This window comes from Callorhinus ursinus, unplaced genomic scaffold, assembly GCF_003265705.2.
Source record: "Callorhinus ursinus isolate GAN/ISIS: 27379988/994484 unplaced genomic scaffold, GSC_fseal_2.0 scaffold3, whole genome shotgun sequence".
NCBI lineage: Eukaryota > Metazoa > Chordata > Mammalia > Carnivora > Otariidae > Callorhinus > Callorhinus ursinus.
In genome coordinates, this window is record NW_027397065.1 from 13639785 (window position 1) to 13654905 (window position 15121).

Below are 15121 nucleotides of genomic sequence, written 5' to 3' on the forward strand. Positions count from 1 at the left end.
TTTTCATTTGTAAAGTGAAATACTAATACCTCCTGAGGAGTGATGAGGCACTCAATATGCTCAGTAAAACAGTGCATTTTTTTTGTTGTTAATGTTTGTCTCTAATCCGAGAAAGATAGGGATTTGGACATAATAGTGAGTGTGATAGGGTTCTAAATTTACCAAGTCTGGAAGGAGACCAGATTGGGTCAGTCTGTCACTGTAGATCTATCCCTCTTAAATTCTGTCTGCAAATGGTGAATGATTCTTCCCTCCTAGTCTGGCCTTCAGGAACCTTCTGAAACTTATGTCTCACCATCTAGCACTGATAGGTATGTGGGCTTTTAGAATTTTTTTTTCCCAGATTCATTTACTACTCAATACTGCTTGCCCTCAACTGTGGACAGACAAACGCTAGACTAGGACATCAAGGTGGAACAGGTCCTGTACAGGGTTTCACTCACCAAGCTCTCGAAGCCCAGGGGTTTTTCACTGAGTGGATTCCACTCACTGATCCACGACAGTGTTACATTTAGGGAAGGATTTTCCACGCATAAAAGTGATTTCCTCCTAGTTTTTCATACAGAGAACTCTTAATGCAAGGCTTCATCCATGTGTCGGATATTTCTTGGATTCTTGTTTTAATTAAAATATATGTTGGTATTACTAAAGAAAATATTACCTTATTCTATTTAGCATGTTCTAGTGACAACGTATTGTAAGTCAGAAAACCTGCCATGCAAACTTTTCTCATTTACTAGGTCTGTGTCCTTATGAAAGGTCAGTGAATTCTTATTCTTAGTTTTTTCATCCCTAAAAATCACATGAGCCTCTTTTTTTTGTATCAAATAAGAATATGTATGATAGTAAATAATAAAGAATGATATAAATTTTTATTATTAATGTTACTGTGACTACCACTCTTTTTAATTCAAATAAATTCATTGACCTACATATCCAGGTTATGATTTGCTTTAGGGAATGTTGTACAGTTGTATATTTTGGTTTAACTGAAGATGGTTGGGATTGAACCCAATCGTGAGCTTTTATTTCCTTCTATTTAGCTTATTTTTCCCCACTTTCTTGCACATTGTAGGATGTGCAAGAAATGAAACAATTCTTTGTAACCCTTTTCGGGAACATAATTTTTTTTTTAATTTCTCAAAAAAAGTCAATAAACTTTAGGGCTTATTTTATCTTATCCATCAAGATAAATGAGCGTGTAAGCTACCTGAAGGTTTTATGGGCCACATAAAAATACTTGCTTTCATTCCCACTGTCCTGGTGAGAAAAATAATTCTGTTTTCTGGACATAATGAAATCCTAAAGCCATAATAAATAGAAGTTGCAGGTATGGTCTTCCCCCTGCAGGGTTTGTCTTCCTGGAAGATAACTGGGGAAGAACTCTGAGGAATTCCCAAGAACCATCAGAAGCGATGGCAGACTTGGAAGCTGCGGTCCTCCCTTGAGCCCATGCTGAACTGAGGCTTAAGTATGGCTTTAGGCTCCACATGGACCTTAGACATCACAACTCCATGAGGAACCACATGTCGCCCACACCAGCAATTTGGGCTTTAAAATTGCGTGCGGCATTTTGTAGGAGACAAGATGCCGCCTTGGAATCACCATCAGATCTGTGTCTGGTTAATTATAGACTGGCTTTCTACATCCCAAATGAATGTCTGTAGGTTCTCTTGATTTTTGAAAGCTACCTATGTCAGTGTAGAATTATCAGCATTTTCAGAAAGAAGATTAAAGGGGTCCTTGTTTTTACAGGGTACATATTTAGTCCTTTGGGATCAAAGTTACTATTATACTATCTTGTATTACCTCCTTCTTTTAAACATTATCTTTCTTTCTTTTCTTTTTATATTTTTATAGCATGTCAGTGGAAAAACCAGTGGATCACCTTCCAAGTCCGGAGAAAAGAAAGGATCAGATGAGGTAATTCCCACAACACTGGGCTTTCCTTTTCTCTTGCTTTTAATTGTGAATTCTCTCTTGAAACAGATAATGAGGTTGCAAAGAGCTCCTACTGGAATATTGGCAAATTTAGTCTTAACCAAGATTTGATTCAAGAATATAAGTGGAAATCATTAAAAATTAATAAAGAGAAAAGTGTTCCTGGGGAAAGAACCTTTAGAAATAGTTTCTATTTAGGAACAGAAGCCAGTTATTGAGGGTGTTTTCCCTAGAGGAATTGCTGAACCTTAAATGTTGTGTTGGTGAACACGACAGATTTAGAGGGAGAAACCAAATGCTGTAGTGGAAAAGGACATCTTTGTTCGTGAGAGTACTCTAGGAAGGACCGTGACCGCCTGGATGAACCCATCATTTAGGTTCATAAACAAAAGGAAGAAAGAGAGACTATTTTGATTTGGATCAATTCTGTGGAAAAGCAGTAAAACCAAACCTTTCCACTTGGGGATGAGTTTTCTTTGACGCTGAATTTCTTCCTCCAGTGAATGACGCACCATTATGTGCCCTGTCAACACTGGCCGACTTGTCCATGGAAGGGTCCTGCGAATGTGCTGTCCTTCCAAAGGGTACAAGGAAGCATAAAAATGATCATTATGTTTTTCTCCATGTTACCAAAATGTTTTTAGAAATTTTGCTCCTCTTCTTTCTGCAATTTTGTAATATTGAATGTATTTCAATATATTCAGTATATAAGGAGGCTGTTATAGCTAGAACCTTCTATGGATTCTGCCGGTGGTTCGCTGAACTTTCTACTGTCATTTTCGTTACCAATACACTTGAAAATATAATTTAGAGTCTTTCCTTTTTAATTATTAATTTGTATTTTATTTATTTATTTACTTTACACTGTTTAAGTCTATATAACAGTTGGTCTCATGGAGGAGAGTGCTGGAAGAGGTGAGACTTTCTTGCCATAGCAAGCCCAAATTGCGTCAGACACACTTGGATTATGTGCTACAAAGTGTTGCTTGTAATAGACTATTTCTTGACAAGCATATTTGTAATGAATTTTTTGTACCCATGGAAGGCAGATGTTTCTTTAAAATTAGAAAGTGAGAGTAAACATTAAGATTTTATCCTGTTTCTTGGTTAAATTATTAAAAAATAGATTCCCATATGAAAAACCAGGGCGCCTGGGTGGCTCAGTTGGTTAAGCAACTGCCTTTGGCTCGGGTCATGATCCTGGAGTCCCGGGATCGAGTCCCACATCGGACTCCCTGATCAGCGGGGAGTCTGCTTCTCCCTCTGACCCTCCCCCCTCTCATGCTCTCTCTCTCATTCTCTCTCTCAAATAAATAAATAAAAATATTTAAGAAAAAAACCCCACATTTTCCTCCTTTTACTAGCGTGAGAATCTGTAGAATGTCATTCAGTTCCTCATCTACCCTACCTATTAAATATATTCCCAGATAAGTTATCTATCAAATAATTTATGATTTGAAAATTATAGTGTTTCTTTATTCTCCAGACCCCAGAATAATGCGTTTGGATGTTATTCTTTATTACTATAAATCAAGATTAAACTATTTACACACAAAAGGAAATCTTTTCTAATGTGGTCAAGTGAATAGTTGGCTAGTTCATATATCACTAATTGTGTTATTACTCAAAAGCTTAAATATTACATCTTGAATATATAGGCATTGTTGGTTTAGGCAACAACTGCTATGGCACAGTGTTAGGTTGTTTTTCTTTTTTCATAATATCTAGACTATAAAGTACCTTATTTCCATATTTATAAGGGGCTTGAGAAAACTCGTAAGGACCTCTGTTACAAATGTAGCAAGGGGGACATAATTTGAGATTTCTGTGTTAGTAGAGACAGACTTCACTTTTAAGTTTGAAATGAAAGGCTGAACTTCCACCTCAAGGAAAGGAAGAAGGAATTTTTCTTCTGTTTATCAGCCAGTCAAGGAATTCTGGTTTTGTTTCGTAACGCTTCTGAGAAATTCAGATTTACAACTCTTGTCTTGTGCCGAGCCTGGACACATTGGTCTTTTGCTCTGTCTCAGCCAGCAGAAGTGAAGAGGGGGCAGAGGCTTTCCCCCGCTCCCGTGGCATAAATCACTGTAGAGATTCATACGGTTTGAGACTGAAGATTATTTATCATCTCCCCAAATTCTCCATGTACATCCGATAGGGTAGACGGACCTGTGGGTGGGTTGACTTGGTGGTCAAGGCATAGTTCCAGTATGGTCTGTCTCCAGGGAACCTCTCATTCCTTATGTCCCATACAAAGTAGTGCTTGGTGAGATACTGTGGCCCTGGAGAGAACTCAAGGAAACCGTCTTGCATTAGGCATTGTTTTAGCTTTTGTGTGCACAGTGACAAAACCATGTGTGATTGGGTTTACCGTCCACGATTGGTTACCATCCTCTTTCCTTCTCAAAATCACCACGGAAAGATTTCCCGAAACCAGTCCTTTCTCCCAAGTATTTCATGACCTACTGCTCCTTTGAACAAGAACTGAGATTCAGAAGCTTCATTGGGGTTTTGGTAATCCATTTGCAGACTAGTATATGCTTCCAGAGGTTAAATAGCACGTCCCTAAGCATATGCAAACATGCGGTTCGGCTTCCACAGACAAACCCAGGCCTTTGAAACAAAGTCAGTTTGAAAAGGGCTTTCTAGGCTCAGGGGTACTTTTTGGCTTTTTTTTTTTTTTTTTCTTTCTCTCTTTATTATCCTGTTGCATTTTATTTGGAAGTGCAAGAGAAAGGATACATAGGAGGACTTCAGGAAGATATAACCAGGAGAAAAAATGATTAGGGTGAGGTAAGAGCCACTATTATATTGACATATGTAAACATACCTGGGGATGAATGCTTTGTGTGAAGGTCAGAGCTCTTTCTCTCCAGCAATCATAAATAGTTCTTACTTGTTTGGTGTTTGACCCCTGTACAGCCACTAATGATCCTAAGAAGTTGGCAGCAATTTTAACAGAACCTTACAACCAAGGTATCATTTGTCATGTTGCATTTGCAATACAGATGCTTGAGGAACGCCTAGAGTAAGTGTCTAGGAGAACGAATTCACTTATTTGTTTGTACCAGTCATTGTGATTTGGCTTTGTCCTCCTCAGATGTAGAGGAATTATAAAACTAATAGTTGCATGGACTAACAAGCCGAAGATACAAGGACTAGAGCAGGAAAAAGAAAAATGAAAACATTTAACACCAGCCCCTTTAAAGACACTGGAAGAGAGAAGCCTTTTCAAACCTGTAATCAAATCTATTTAAAGTATTTGACTAACACAGCTGGCCTCACTGGGGGAGTGTGAGCATTCTAGCAACATATTTCAGTGAAGGCCTGAGGGATGGAATTTAAAGCATTACATGGGCACAATCTTACAGAGCCAATTATAAGAACTCAAATTTAATAATAGATATATTTTAGGGGCACAGAAAGGGAGCTATAAATACAAGAGAATAGAAATTGCACCTTAAAGGAAAAGATAATGGGGCAGATTTTCTTTACCATCAGTAATAGTAAAAGCATTCTTAAGTGTTTACCTTTCCTCCTTCTAAAATGCATGAAGTATTGAATGACTCGAACATTTTTTACACTTTTTCTCTTAATGAAATTAGTCTTTTTTATTTTATTAATTTCTTAAAGATTTATTAATTTGAGAGAGAGGGAGATCAAGAACATGAGCGGGGGGAAGGGCATAGGGAGAGAATCTCAAGCCGACTCCCCGCTGAGTGAGGAGCCCAACTCACGGCTTGATCCCAGGACCCATGAATCATGACCTGAGCAGAAACCAAGGGTCAGTGACTTAACCGACTGAGCCACACAGGTGCCCCCCAATTAGTCTTTTTTTTTAATTACAGAAGCAATATGTACTTATGAAAAACAGTATTACCTAATCCACCACTTAGTTATAACTATTGCTATCCAGTTTTGTGTGTATTCTTAAACCAATGCGATAATATCTTCTGTTCATACTTAATATATATATTGATTTTAGCAACTTTTTTTTTTTTTTTTTTTTTAGAGAGAAAAAGCTAGCAGGGGGAGGACAGAGGGAGAGCAGGAGAGAGAATCTTAAACAGGCTCCGTGCCCAGTGCGGAGCCCAATGCGGGGCTCCAACGCATGACCCTGAGATCATGACCTGAGCCAAAATCAAGTGTCCAATGCTTAACTGACTGAGCCACCCAGGAGCCCTTAATTTTAGCAACTTTTTATACAGCTAAAACATAATCACAGAAGAAAATTGAGAAAATACTGAAGACTTTAAAGAAAAAAATACCATCGTCCAGAATTCTAGCACCTACAGAGATGGCCACTACTGCCATCTTGGTGTATTTCCCTAAGTCTTTTTTTCTCTCTGTATATTATGTTTAAGCTGAGATAACAAAGAAACATCATTAGGAGGGCCTAGAAAACAATAAATAATGTGCTTTGTGAAAGATCAATCTTTTCCATTTGAAAAGAGTCATCATTGTGGGTGACTTAAGAAAGTCATTACTCAAGTATCTTGGCATTTAGTATGGCATTTAATCTGGTTTTTATTTTGTTGCTGTGTTTGTGAGGGTGAAACACATACTTCCTCAAAAAGTCTTCTGGGACAGTGTTCCCACAAGCAAGTGGTGTAGCTGTTAGAAAATTCTGGAAGAGTAGTTTAGGATACATCATTTTAAGGGATTATGGGTCATGACAACAGAGTCCATATTAATTGTGGGTTAACTGTGGCTACGCAAGCTCATGTCCCAGTTTCCAGAAAGAAGCAAAGCCAAAGTTGTGCCCCGAGGGCAGTCCTGCCTGACTCCCCCGGACACCCATACCAGGAGCCAGCCCAGAATCCAGCCACATGGCTGATGTGGCAGGTTAAACAAAGGGAGGTGCCAGAAATTCTTTTGGACTACAGTTTCCTAATTTTCTTTCTTTTTTTTTTTTTTTGAGTTCTAAATTTTGATTCCTTTCTTCATTGACTGGAATATTTTTTAACATAAATTTTTCAGGGAGGGAGCGTGAATGGTGATTTTCTTTTTTTTTTTTTTTTAAGATTTTATTTATTTATTTGACAGAAAGAGACACAGTGAGAGAGGGAACACAAGCAGGGGGAGTGGGAGAGGTAGAAGCAGGCTTCCCGCTGAGCAGGGAGCCCGAGGTGGGGCTCCATCCCAGGACCCTGGGATCATGACCTGAGCCGAAGGCAGACGCTTAACGACTGAGCCACACAGGCACCCCCTTAATGGTGATTTTCTGAGTCTGTGTGGATCTAAGCATGCTTTGGTGCTGACCTCATACAAGAAATAAATACAAAATTGTACAACATCCTTGGCTAGCAGTTCTGTTCCCTCAAAATCCCATACCTGTTGCTCCATGATTTTTCTGACTTTAGAGTTGTAAAGAAAATGTCTGGGAAGCCTAGTTTTATTTTTATAAACCCTGTTTTTCCTGCCTTGGCACGTATACAATTTTGTTGCTGTTCTTACAATTTAAAAAATTGCCAGGATGTGCCTATATATCTGTTTCTCTCTATTAATTTTTTCCTGAAATGTCTTATTTAATTATTGTTCTTATTTTGGTTTAGCTCTCAGGGCAGTAGAAGTCAGCCGCTTATTGGTTGCTAACCATGGGATGGGACAGGATGCAAATTCTTTTGTTGATTATATATTGCAGAGCCTTTCCCATTAAAAATAGAAGGATGTTTGGTAGTTCATTAAGCTCAATAGCTGTTTTGTTTAAAAAAAAAAAAACCCACAAAACTATGTGTAAAACCCAGAAACATATGCCAATAGCTAGAAAGTAGAGACCTTATGCATCATCCTTCAGTGAATTGTTTTACCAAAAGCAAAGGATACAGCTTTACTAAAGATTATGCAAATAGTGTGCTTTTAAATCAAGCATCTGTGATATACAAAATGTTATATCATTGGATAGGGAACGGCTAATAAAAACAGTAAGTACTTTGCCTTTATCAGTGAGCATATAAATATATCAACAATATATCATACAGTCATAATTTGTACTTCATTATTGTACTTTGAATTTATGAGCCTAATTACCTAAGACCTTAGGTCCCACCAAAATTGTCTCTGAAAGATTGTACTCATGGCACATGGAATTCGAATCAAATGTTAACAAAATAGCAAAGGAACTAAATGGAAGTTAAATTTGCTAGCCTCAGAGTAAATCATAAGTCCTGGAATCCTGATGGACAGATTGATTAAATATTATTCCTGAAATATACTGTTTTAAAGTATATATGTGTTTTCATTCTTCTCTTTAGATTTCATTAGCTTCTCAAAGATAATAACATGACTGATTAAAAAGGGACAATAACCTGAAATCATGCCCATAGCAAAATGATTCATCTGAGGACTGATAAATGTATGATTCTTGTCATAAAGTCAACTATATTTTGTCATATAACAATGCATAATAGCTCATTATAGCCTTTTAAAAGAGGTTCCTCAGTGAAAGCAAAACCTAATGGAAAGTTGACATCATCAAGTCTTGTATGTTTCAATCAACATTATTACAGAATGCTTAGCAAATGCGTAGAGCACTGTGTTAGTATCGTAAAAAATTATTAATAATTCCCTATTCCTAATTTCCCAGGACATTACATGAAATAACACAGTGGTTCTCAGGTATTAATGTGCCTAACAATCACTTAGAGATAGTATGAAAAATTCGGACTCCTGGGCCCCATCCTCAGAGATTCTGATTTAGCAGATTTAAGGTGGGGTCAACGAATTAGGGTTTTTGTTGTCTTTTTTGCTTCCTTTTTTGTTTTGTTTTTACCAGTTACTTCAGATGACTCTTATGTCAATGGTCTTCCGAGCACATTTTGAGTAACACTGAGATAATATTTATAGAGTGCTCTTCTTTTCTTTCTTTTCTCCCTTTTCTCTCTTTTCTCTCTTTTCTTTCTTTCTCTCTTTCTCTCTCTCTCTCTCTCTTTCCCTCTCTCTCTCTTTCTCTCTCTTTCTCTCTCTTTCTCTTTCTTTTTCTTTCTTTCTCTCTTTCTCTTTCTTTCTTTCTCTTTCTCTCTTTCTTTCTCTCTTTCTTTCTCTTTCTCTCTCTTTCTTTCTTTCTCTCTCTCTTTCTTTGTTTCTTTCTTTCTCTCTTTCTCTCTCTCTTTCTTTTCTTTCTTTCTTTTTTCCTTCCCTTTCCTCCCCTCCCCTTCCCTTCCCATGATTTCCTCACCCTGGCCTCTGCCATGTTCTGGGGATGATGTGGCTCTGAAGCACCTTAACAGTGCTGTAGTTCCAAACAGTCATGGATCATGTGGGCAGCTTTGGTTGGAGAAACAGGTACTAACCCCATTTTTTCCTTCTTTTCCTAGGACCTTGTCCCTGAAGCTATTCATTCTTTCTTCTACTCTTTGTTTAACGACTCCTCTTAGACTACATATTAGTTCAGCCTTCCTCATTATAAAGTTTTAAAACATGTCCTTTGAAATTGCTCAAGCTCCCATTCTGTCTTTCTTTCTTGCCCTCACTGCCAACATTCTTGGTTGACATTACTGAAGGAAAGGGTGTAGAGAGAGAGGAGAGAAAGCAGAAGCAAATGTTGATAAATGCCCGCGTGGGGGAGGTAGGAAGGAGAAATCAGTGAACAAGTCAAAGAAGAAGCATTTAAAAGGGTAGAAGGACCAGGATGTTGCTGTGTCGTCAATGGGAAGACTGGAAGAAAGGTCTGGGCTGATAATTGCCGAATTATGGGGGCTGTGGAAAGGCCCTTGATCGTGGATTGGGATTTTGTTTGTCCTCTTTGAAGCTGTTACTGTTAGGACTGTGAGGGTGCTGAGTAAGTGGAGATTCTGCACTGATGACTCTTCAACGTACATGGATTTATGTAATGAACATCCGATAAAGGGAAAAAAAAAAGGAAGTTGAAATCAGTGTTTATTTATACAAAAAGAGGTAAGTGTGGCCAAGATGCATCCCGTGTTACAGATTTCTTTGATTGCCAATTGTTTATGGGTGAATGGAATCATTTGTTAATTGAATAATAACAGGTATGAAAGACATTGGTTTGGAAAGAACTCAGGAGTGAATTCTAAACATATGTTTATCTTAATCATTAGGACTCCAAACTTCCTGGCTGGTTATTCACTTCAGGGTTCGCATCCCCCCGGGCTCTTTCTTTTGTAAATCAAGCCTCTGATTCCTAAGTGGTCTAATTGGAGCTCAAGGAGCAGAATTTTTGGACTTTAGTATATTCCAGAAATATATCACTCTGGAATCTGAAATCTGCAAATACGGTTTTGAAGAAACACATTTCTCTTATGGGAAATTGAAGGCTAAAATGCTTTCATATTCACATTGCAATTTTTGGTTTCACTTAGTACTTGGGATAAAAATTGTTTCACTGAATATAATTTTGTTACTTACTTTTTCGTGTGCTTTCTTAAAACACTGGATAGACTTGGTAAAATCTGAAACCATACATCTATTTCACTGAATAATGAAAGCTTAATAGGAAGCACAATGACTAATACATTTTAAAATAATTCATTTAAAAGACAATGAAGTCTCTTACTACCAGTCCTAAGGACACGAGCTCCTGAGATACTTGTTAGGTGTGATATCTGCCCAAATGCCATAAACATATAGTTCGGGGGACACCCAGTGGTTAAAAGGAGGAAATTCTTTGCTGGGTACATGGTTGACTTTGTCTTTGTAAATTAACATATGTTACGGGGGGGGGGTGTGTATTTTAAGAGGCTTGATTTTGACTTCTTATATAAATTTTCTTTAAATATTCGAAAACCTCCAAATTATAAGATTGGAAATATATAATTAAGCTTTTCCTTTAATAAAAACATAGTGGTATTTTAAAATGTAAAATAACTGAGAGACTTAAATAAGAAAACCAAACCTTTTTGACCCAGAAATTCCAAGTCTAGAATTTGTTTCAAGTACATAATTGGAGGTGTGCTTGGTGGCACAAGGATCTTTATCACTGTATTTATAATAACAAGCTAGGAGAGAAATACATGTATAGCAGTAATGAATTGGTGAAATTGTGACACAGACATAGTAACCAAAGCATCTTTAACACCATGCTTCAAAGAACTTTTAATGACTGAGAAAAGTGTTTATGTTAGGTTAAAGAAAGATGAAAAGCTTACGATTTCATATTGTAACATATTGTGCATATTTTTGTGTTTCTAAAAGTAGAAAAATAACTGGAAGTAGCTGTCTTGATTGGCAGGATTTTGAATACTTTACATTTCCTTCTTTCTACTTTTTCCTTTATTCTAAATGTATTTTTTTCATCAGAAGGAAAAAAATAGAAAACAACATCAGATAATAAAAGAATAATGGAAGAGACCTTAGACCTTAAAGAGAGAAGTATTTTATGTGTGAGCCTTTTTTCTTTGGAACCTCTAAGAGATACTTCCAGAACAAGGCTGCTGTGTGTGTGTGTGTGTGTGTGTGTGTGTATGTGTGTGTGTGTGTGTTTGCGCGCATGTTTGAATAGAAGTACATCTCTTAGATATGGACAGAGTGAGGATTTAAGTAAGGCAGCTTAGAGGGCAAGGATTCTTAACTATTTTTAGTTCATAGTCCCTTTGGAATCTGATGAAAACTGATCTTTTCCTCTGAGAAGTACACACATATGTGAATACAAAAAATGCTCCTAAAATGGGACGTACAGTTTAAAGACATTTAGATGTACACACCATCCCCACCCCTGCAGGGACAATCTTATTGACTAGATATATTTAGGAGGTACCATCTGATAATATTTTCCCAGTTGGCTTGTTGTTGATGTCTGTAATTCCACTGTTAGCAGTTTACTTAAACTTTGAGTTAAACGTTGCCTTTCCCTGGCTCCGCTTTTAAATTATGGGTATTCCTAGGAGAAAGAATATATTAATTATTAACATCTTAGTGAGAAGTAGTTTGACAGGAGGAGAAGAGAATTATGTAGCACAATTTTTATGTCGATTGGTAATGGTAGTTGAGAACTAGAGAGCATTTGATAATAATAGCTAACACAAATATAGCCATTACACACACGCACACACACCCTCTTACAATAATCCCATTCTCCTGATGAGGAAATTGAGGCAAAGCTTGATTAAATAAGGTTTTTAATACCAAGGTTACACAGGTATTTGGTAGTGAAGTTCAGAATTGATTCAGTTTACAGAGTCTGTGCTTTTATCTAGTATCTGATAGTATTCATAAAATTACTTTTAAAGAATTCGATGTAAGACCAACACCAAAAACTTTCTTACTACTGTTGTCAATTTATGTAACTCTTCTTTCCGTCTTTCTTCCTTGTGTTGTACCTTGTTTTCATTCAAGAAGTTCGTAAAGTGAGATTAAGTCATTCCACAGGAATAAAACGCACAGCATAGGGAATATAGTCCATGACACTGTAACAGCGTCGTATTACGGTGACAGGTGGCAGCTACACTCGTGGTGAACTTAACATAACATATAGAGATGTTGAATCACCAAGTTGTACACCTGAAACTAATGTAACAGTGTGTGTCAACTATACTTCAATAAAAAATTAATTAAAAAAAGAGTAAATTACTCCAATTCCCAGGAATCTGGGAATGTAAGGAAGAGTAGGTACAGCTATTCCCTCTCTGGGGGGTATGAAGTGCAACAGGGAGGGAAACTGAGTCACAGCAGACTCAGAGTCAGAAGGATAGCGTTTGGCTGCTTGTCAGGGCAGCCCCCTCGGGACTAGAAAGACTTGAGTTGACTTGCAGATGATGATGGGTACTGACTAATTAGAATATAGCCAAACTCAGTGAAGTGTAGCTACCATAGTCTGTGTTATTAAGACTGTTGTATGTGAGGCATTTCATTCAATAAGTGAATTTCTATGCAGTGAGTTAATGGTGAGATTTATTCATTAAGACTTATTTATCCGTGTTTCCCAGGAGCTAACATATCCTGTTTATTGCATTGCATTTGTGGTAGCATACATTTACACTTCTTTTGGTAATAAAGGGAACTTGTTCTTATTTGTACATTATTTACAACCATGGTATAAAGGAACATTTGTAGGTAAAAGTCAAACTTTATGATTGCTAGTGTTGGGGAATCTGCCTACCCTTTTGAAAGACAATCATTTTCCAGATACTATTTTCCAATTTAGCATGTGTTTTCATGTGGAAACACAATACTTCTTGTCATTTTATAGGGTAACTATTAAGTAATGGAACTGAGCTGTTAACAAATATGTCAAAACATATATTTTAATGAGAGTTTTTATCCTGTAAACGACTACATTTCATCAAGTCTAAGAAACCACTGATCTAAAAATGCACGGATTAGAAAATGCTAAGAAAGGAAATAAAACCATCAGTTAATCTCTCACCCCAGCTTTCTTATACTGATCTTTTTATTGAAGTATAATTGGCATACAGTGCTTTATTAGTTTCAGGTATACAATATGATGCAGCAATTCTATATATTATTCAGTGCTCAGCATGATAAGTGTACTCTTAATCCCCCCCACCTCCCCTCTTCTAGTGATTTTAAGAAGCATCCGTTTGCAAGAGGTATGAAAAAGGAAAGAAAATGGTGGCTTCATATCAATAAAATGAAATCCATATCAATAAAATGAAATCAGTAAAATGAAACCTGAAAATTTATATAGTTAATTCCATTGTTCAAATAATGTTGAAACTAATTCCACTTTACATTTGGAGCATAGAAGAATTTCATCTCTTCCTCAATACTTTTTTTCCACTAAAATCAATCAGTATCATCCAGTTCAATAGCCTTCTCATAATTACCACATGTGAATCTCATTAACTTTTGGGAGTTTCAGAAACTGAAGTCTCCATTTAGAGGATAAATGTTTGTTTTGCATCTAAGCATAATCAAATAACGTGTTGCAGTTTCTGAAAACAGTTCAGCAAACAGTTTCAAAAATATCTTGAGAAATGATTTGAACATGCCAGCAGCCACATTGAACCTTTGAGGATTTCAATACTCTTTTAATGCAAAAGTTCTTGTATATCCGTGGGCTCAAAAATTTTGTCACGTATATTTGATCTGTTACTTATAGACCATTGTAAGCTAGAGAATCCCCTAGCCTGCTCTCTTAAGGGCTCCCCAGGGAATATTTGCTATTACTTTGGTAGAAAAGTAGACCGGCTCCATTTTCCTGCACTTTTTTAAAGATTTTATTTATTTATTTGAGAGAGAACGTGAGCACGAGTAGTGGAGGGCAGAGGCAGAGGGAGAGGGAGAAGCAGACTCCCTGCTGAGGAGGGAGCCCCATGTGGAGCCCCATCCTAGGACCTCCAGACCATGACCTGTGCTGAGGGTAGACGCTTAACCAACTGAGCCATCCAGGTGCCCCATTTTCCTGCACTTTGGGGGGAGGAGAGAATCACTGGATTTGTCACTGCAGAAACTCTGACCAACTCAGAGACCAACTCCATGTCATCTGGGGCAGGAGATGGAGGTCTTGCAACATAGGTGGATTTCATCATCAGTGGAAGTCTCTGAGGATTGGGTATCTAAAAACCAACTTGCCCCTTTATTCATACCCAACCCCTCAGTGTTACTTGGGATTTGTTGAGCTTCTTGGATTGGTGGGTTCATCAAATTTGGAAATGTTTTGGCCATTATTTCTTCATATATTTTGATTTGTCTCCATGTCTTTCCTTATCTTTGGAGGTTGCAATTATACAAATATTAGCTGCTTCAAGTTGTCCCACAGCTCACTGACCCTCTGTTCCCTAACCCCTAGTCATTACTTGCTGTTTCATTTTGGATAGTTTCTATTGCTATGCATCCACGTTCACTATTCTTTTGCGGTATTTCATCAGTTCTTAATCCTAGTGTATTTTTCATCTCAAATATGCATTTTTTTTATCTTTAGAAGTTTGATTTGGGTGGTTTTTAAGAAAATATCTTTTACGTCTCTCTTTAACTTACTTTTTTTTTTTTTTAAGATTTTATTTATTTGTCAGAGAGAGAGCAAGAGCACAAGCAGGGGAAGCAGCAGGCAGAGGTAGAAGCAGGCTCCCTGCGCCCTATGTGGGGCTCAATCCCAGGACCCTGGGATCATGACCTGAGCCAAAGGCAGACACTTAACTGACTGAGCCACCCAGGCTTCCCTCTCCTTAACTTACTTTTAAAAAGCTTCCGATTTTGAAATAATTAGATTCCTAGAAAGTTGCAAAGATAGTATGGAGAGGTCCCCAGTACCCTTTGTACA

General features: G+C 37.4%; 1 protein-coding gene and 1 non-coding gene across 13 annotated transcripts in view; one reads left to right on the forward strand and one right to left on the reverse strand.

The window, feature by feature from the left end:
• The window catches only part of CAST (calpastatin), a 109128-nt gene that overhangs the window by 10723 nt on the left and 83284 nt on the right, over window positions 1–15121 (forward strand). For all 12 annotated transcript variants that reach the window (XM_073888441.1, XM_073888444.1, XM_025866825.2 and 9 more), the window contains exon 2: window positions 1861–1923. In XM_073888441.1, the coding sequence (XP_073744542.1) occupies window positions 1861–1923 (63 nt within the window). The remainder of the gene's footprint in view (window positions 1–1860; window positions 1924–15121) is intronic.
• Window positions 2805–2929, reverse strand: LOC112820510 (small nucleolar RNA SNORA28). The gene has a single exon (XR_003207174.1). It is a non-coding gene; the product is annotated as a small nucleolar RNA SNORA28 (small nucleolar RNA).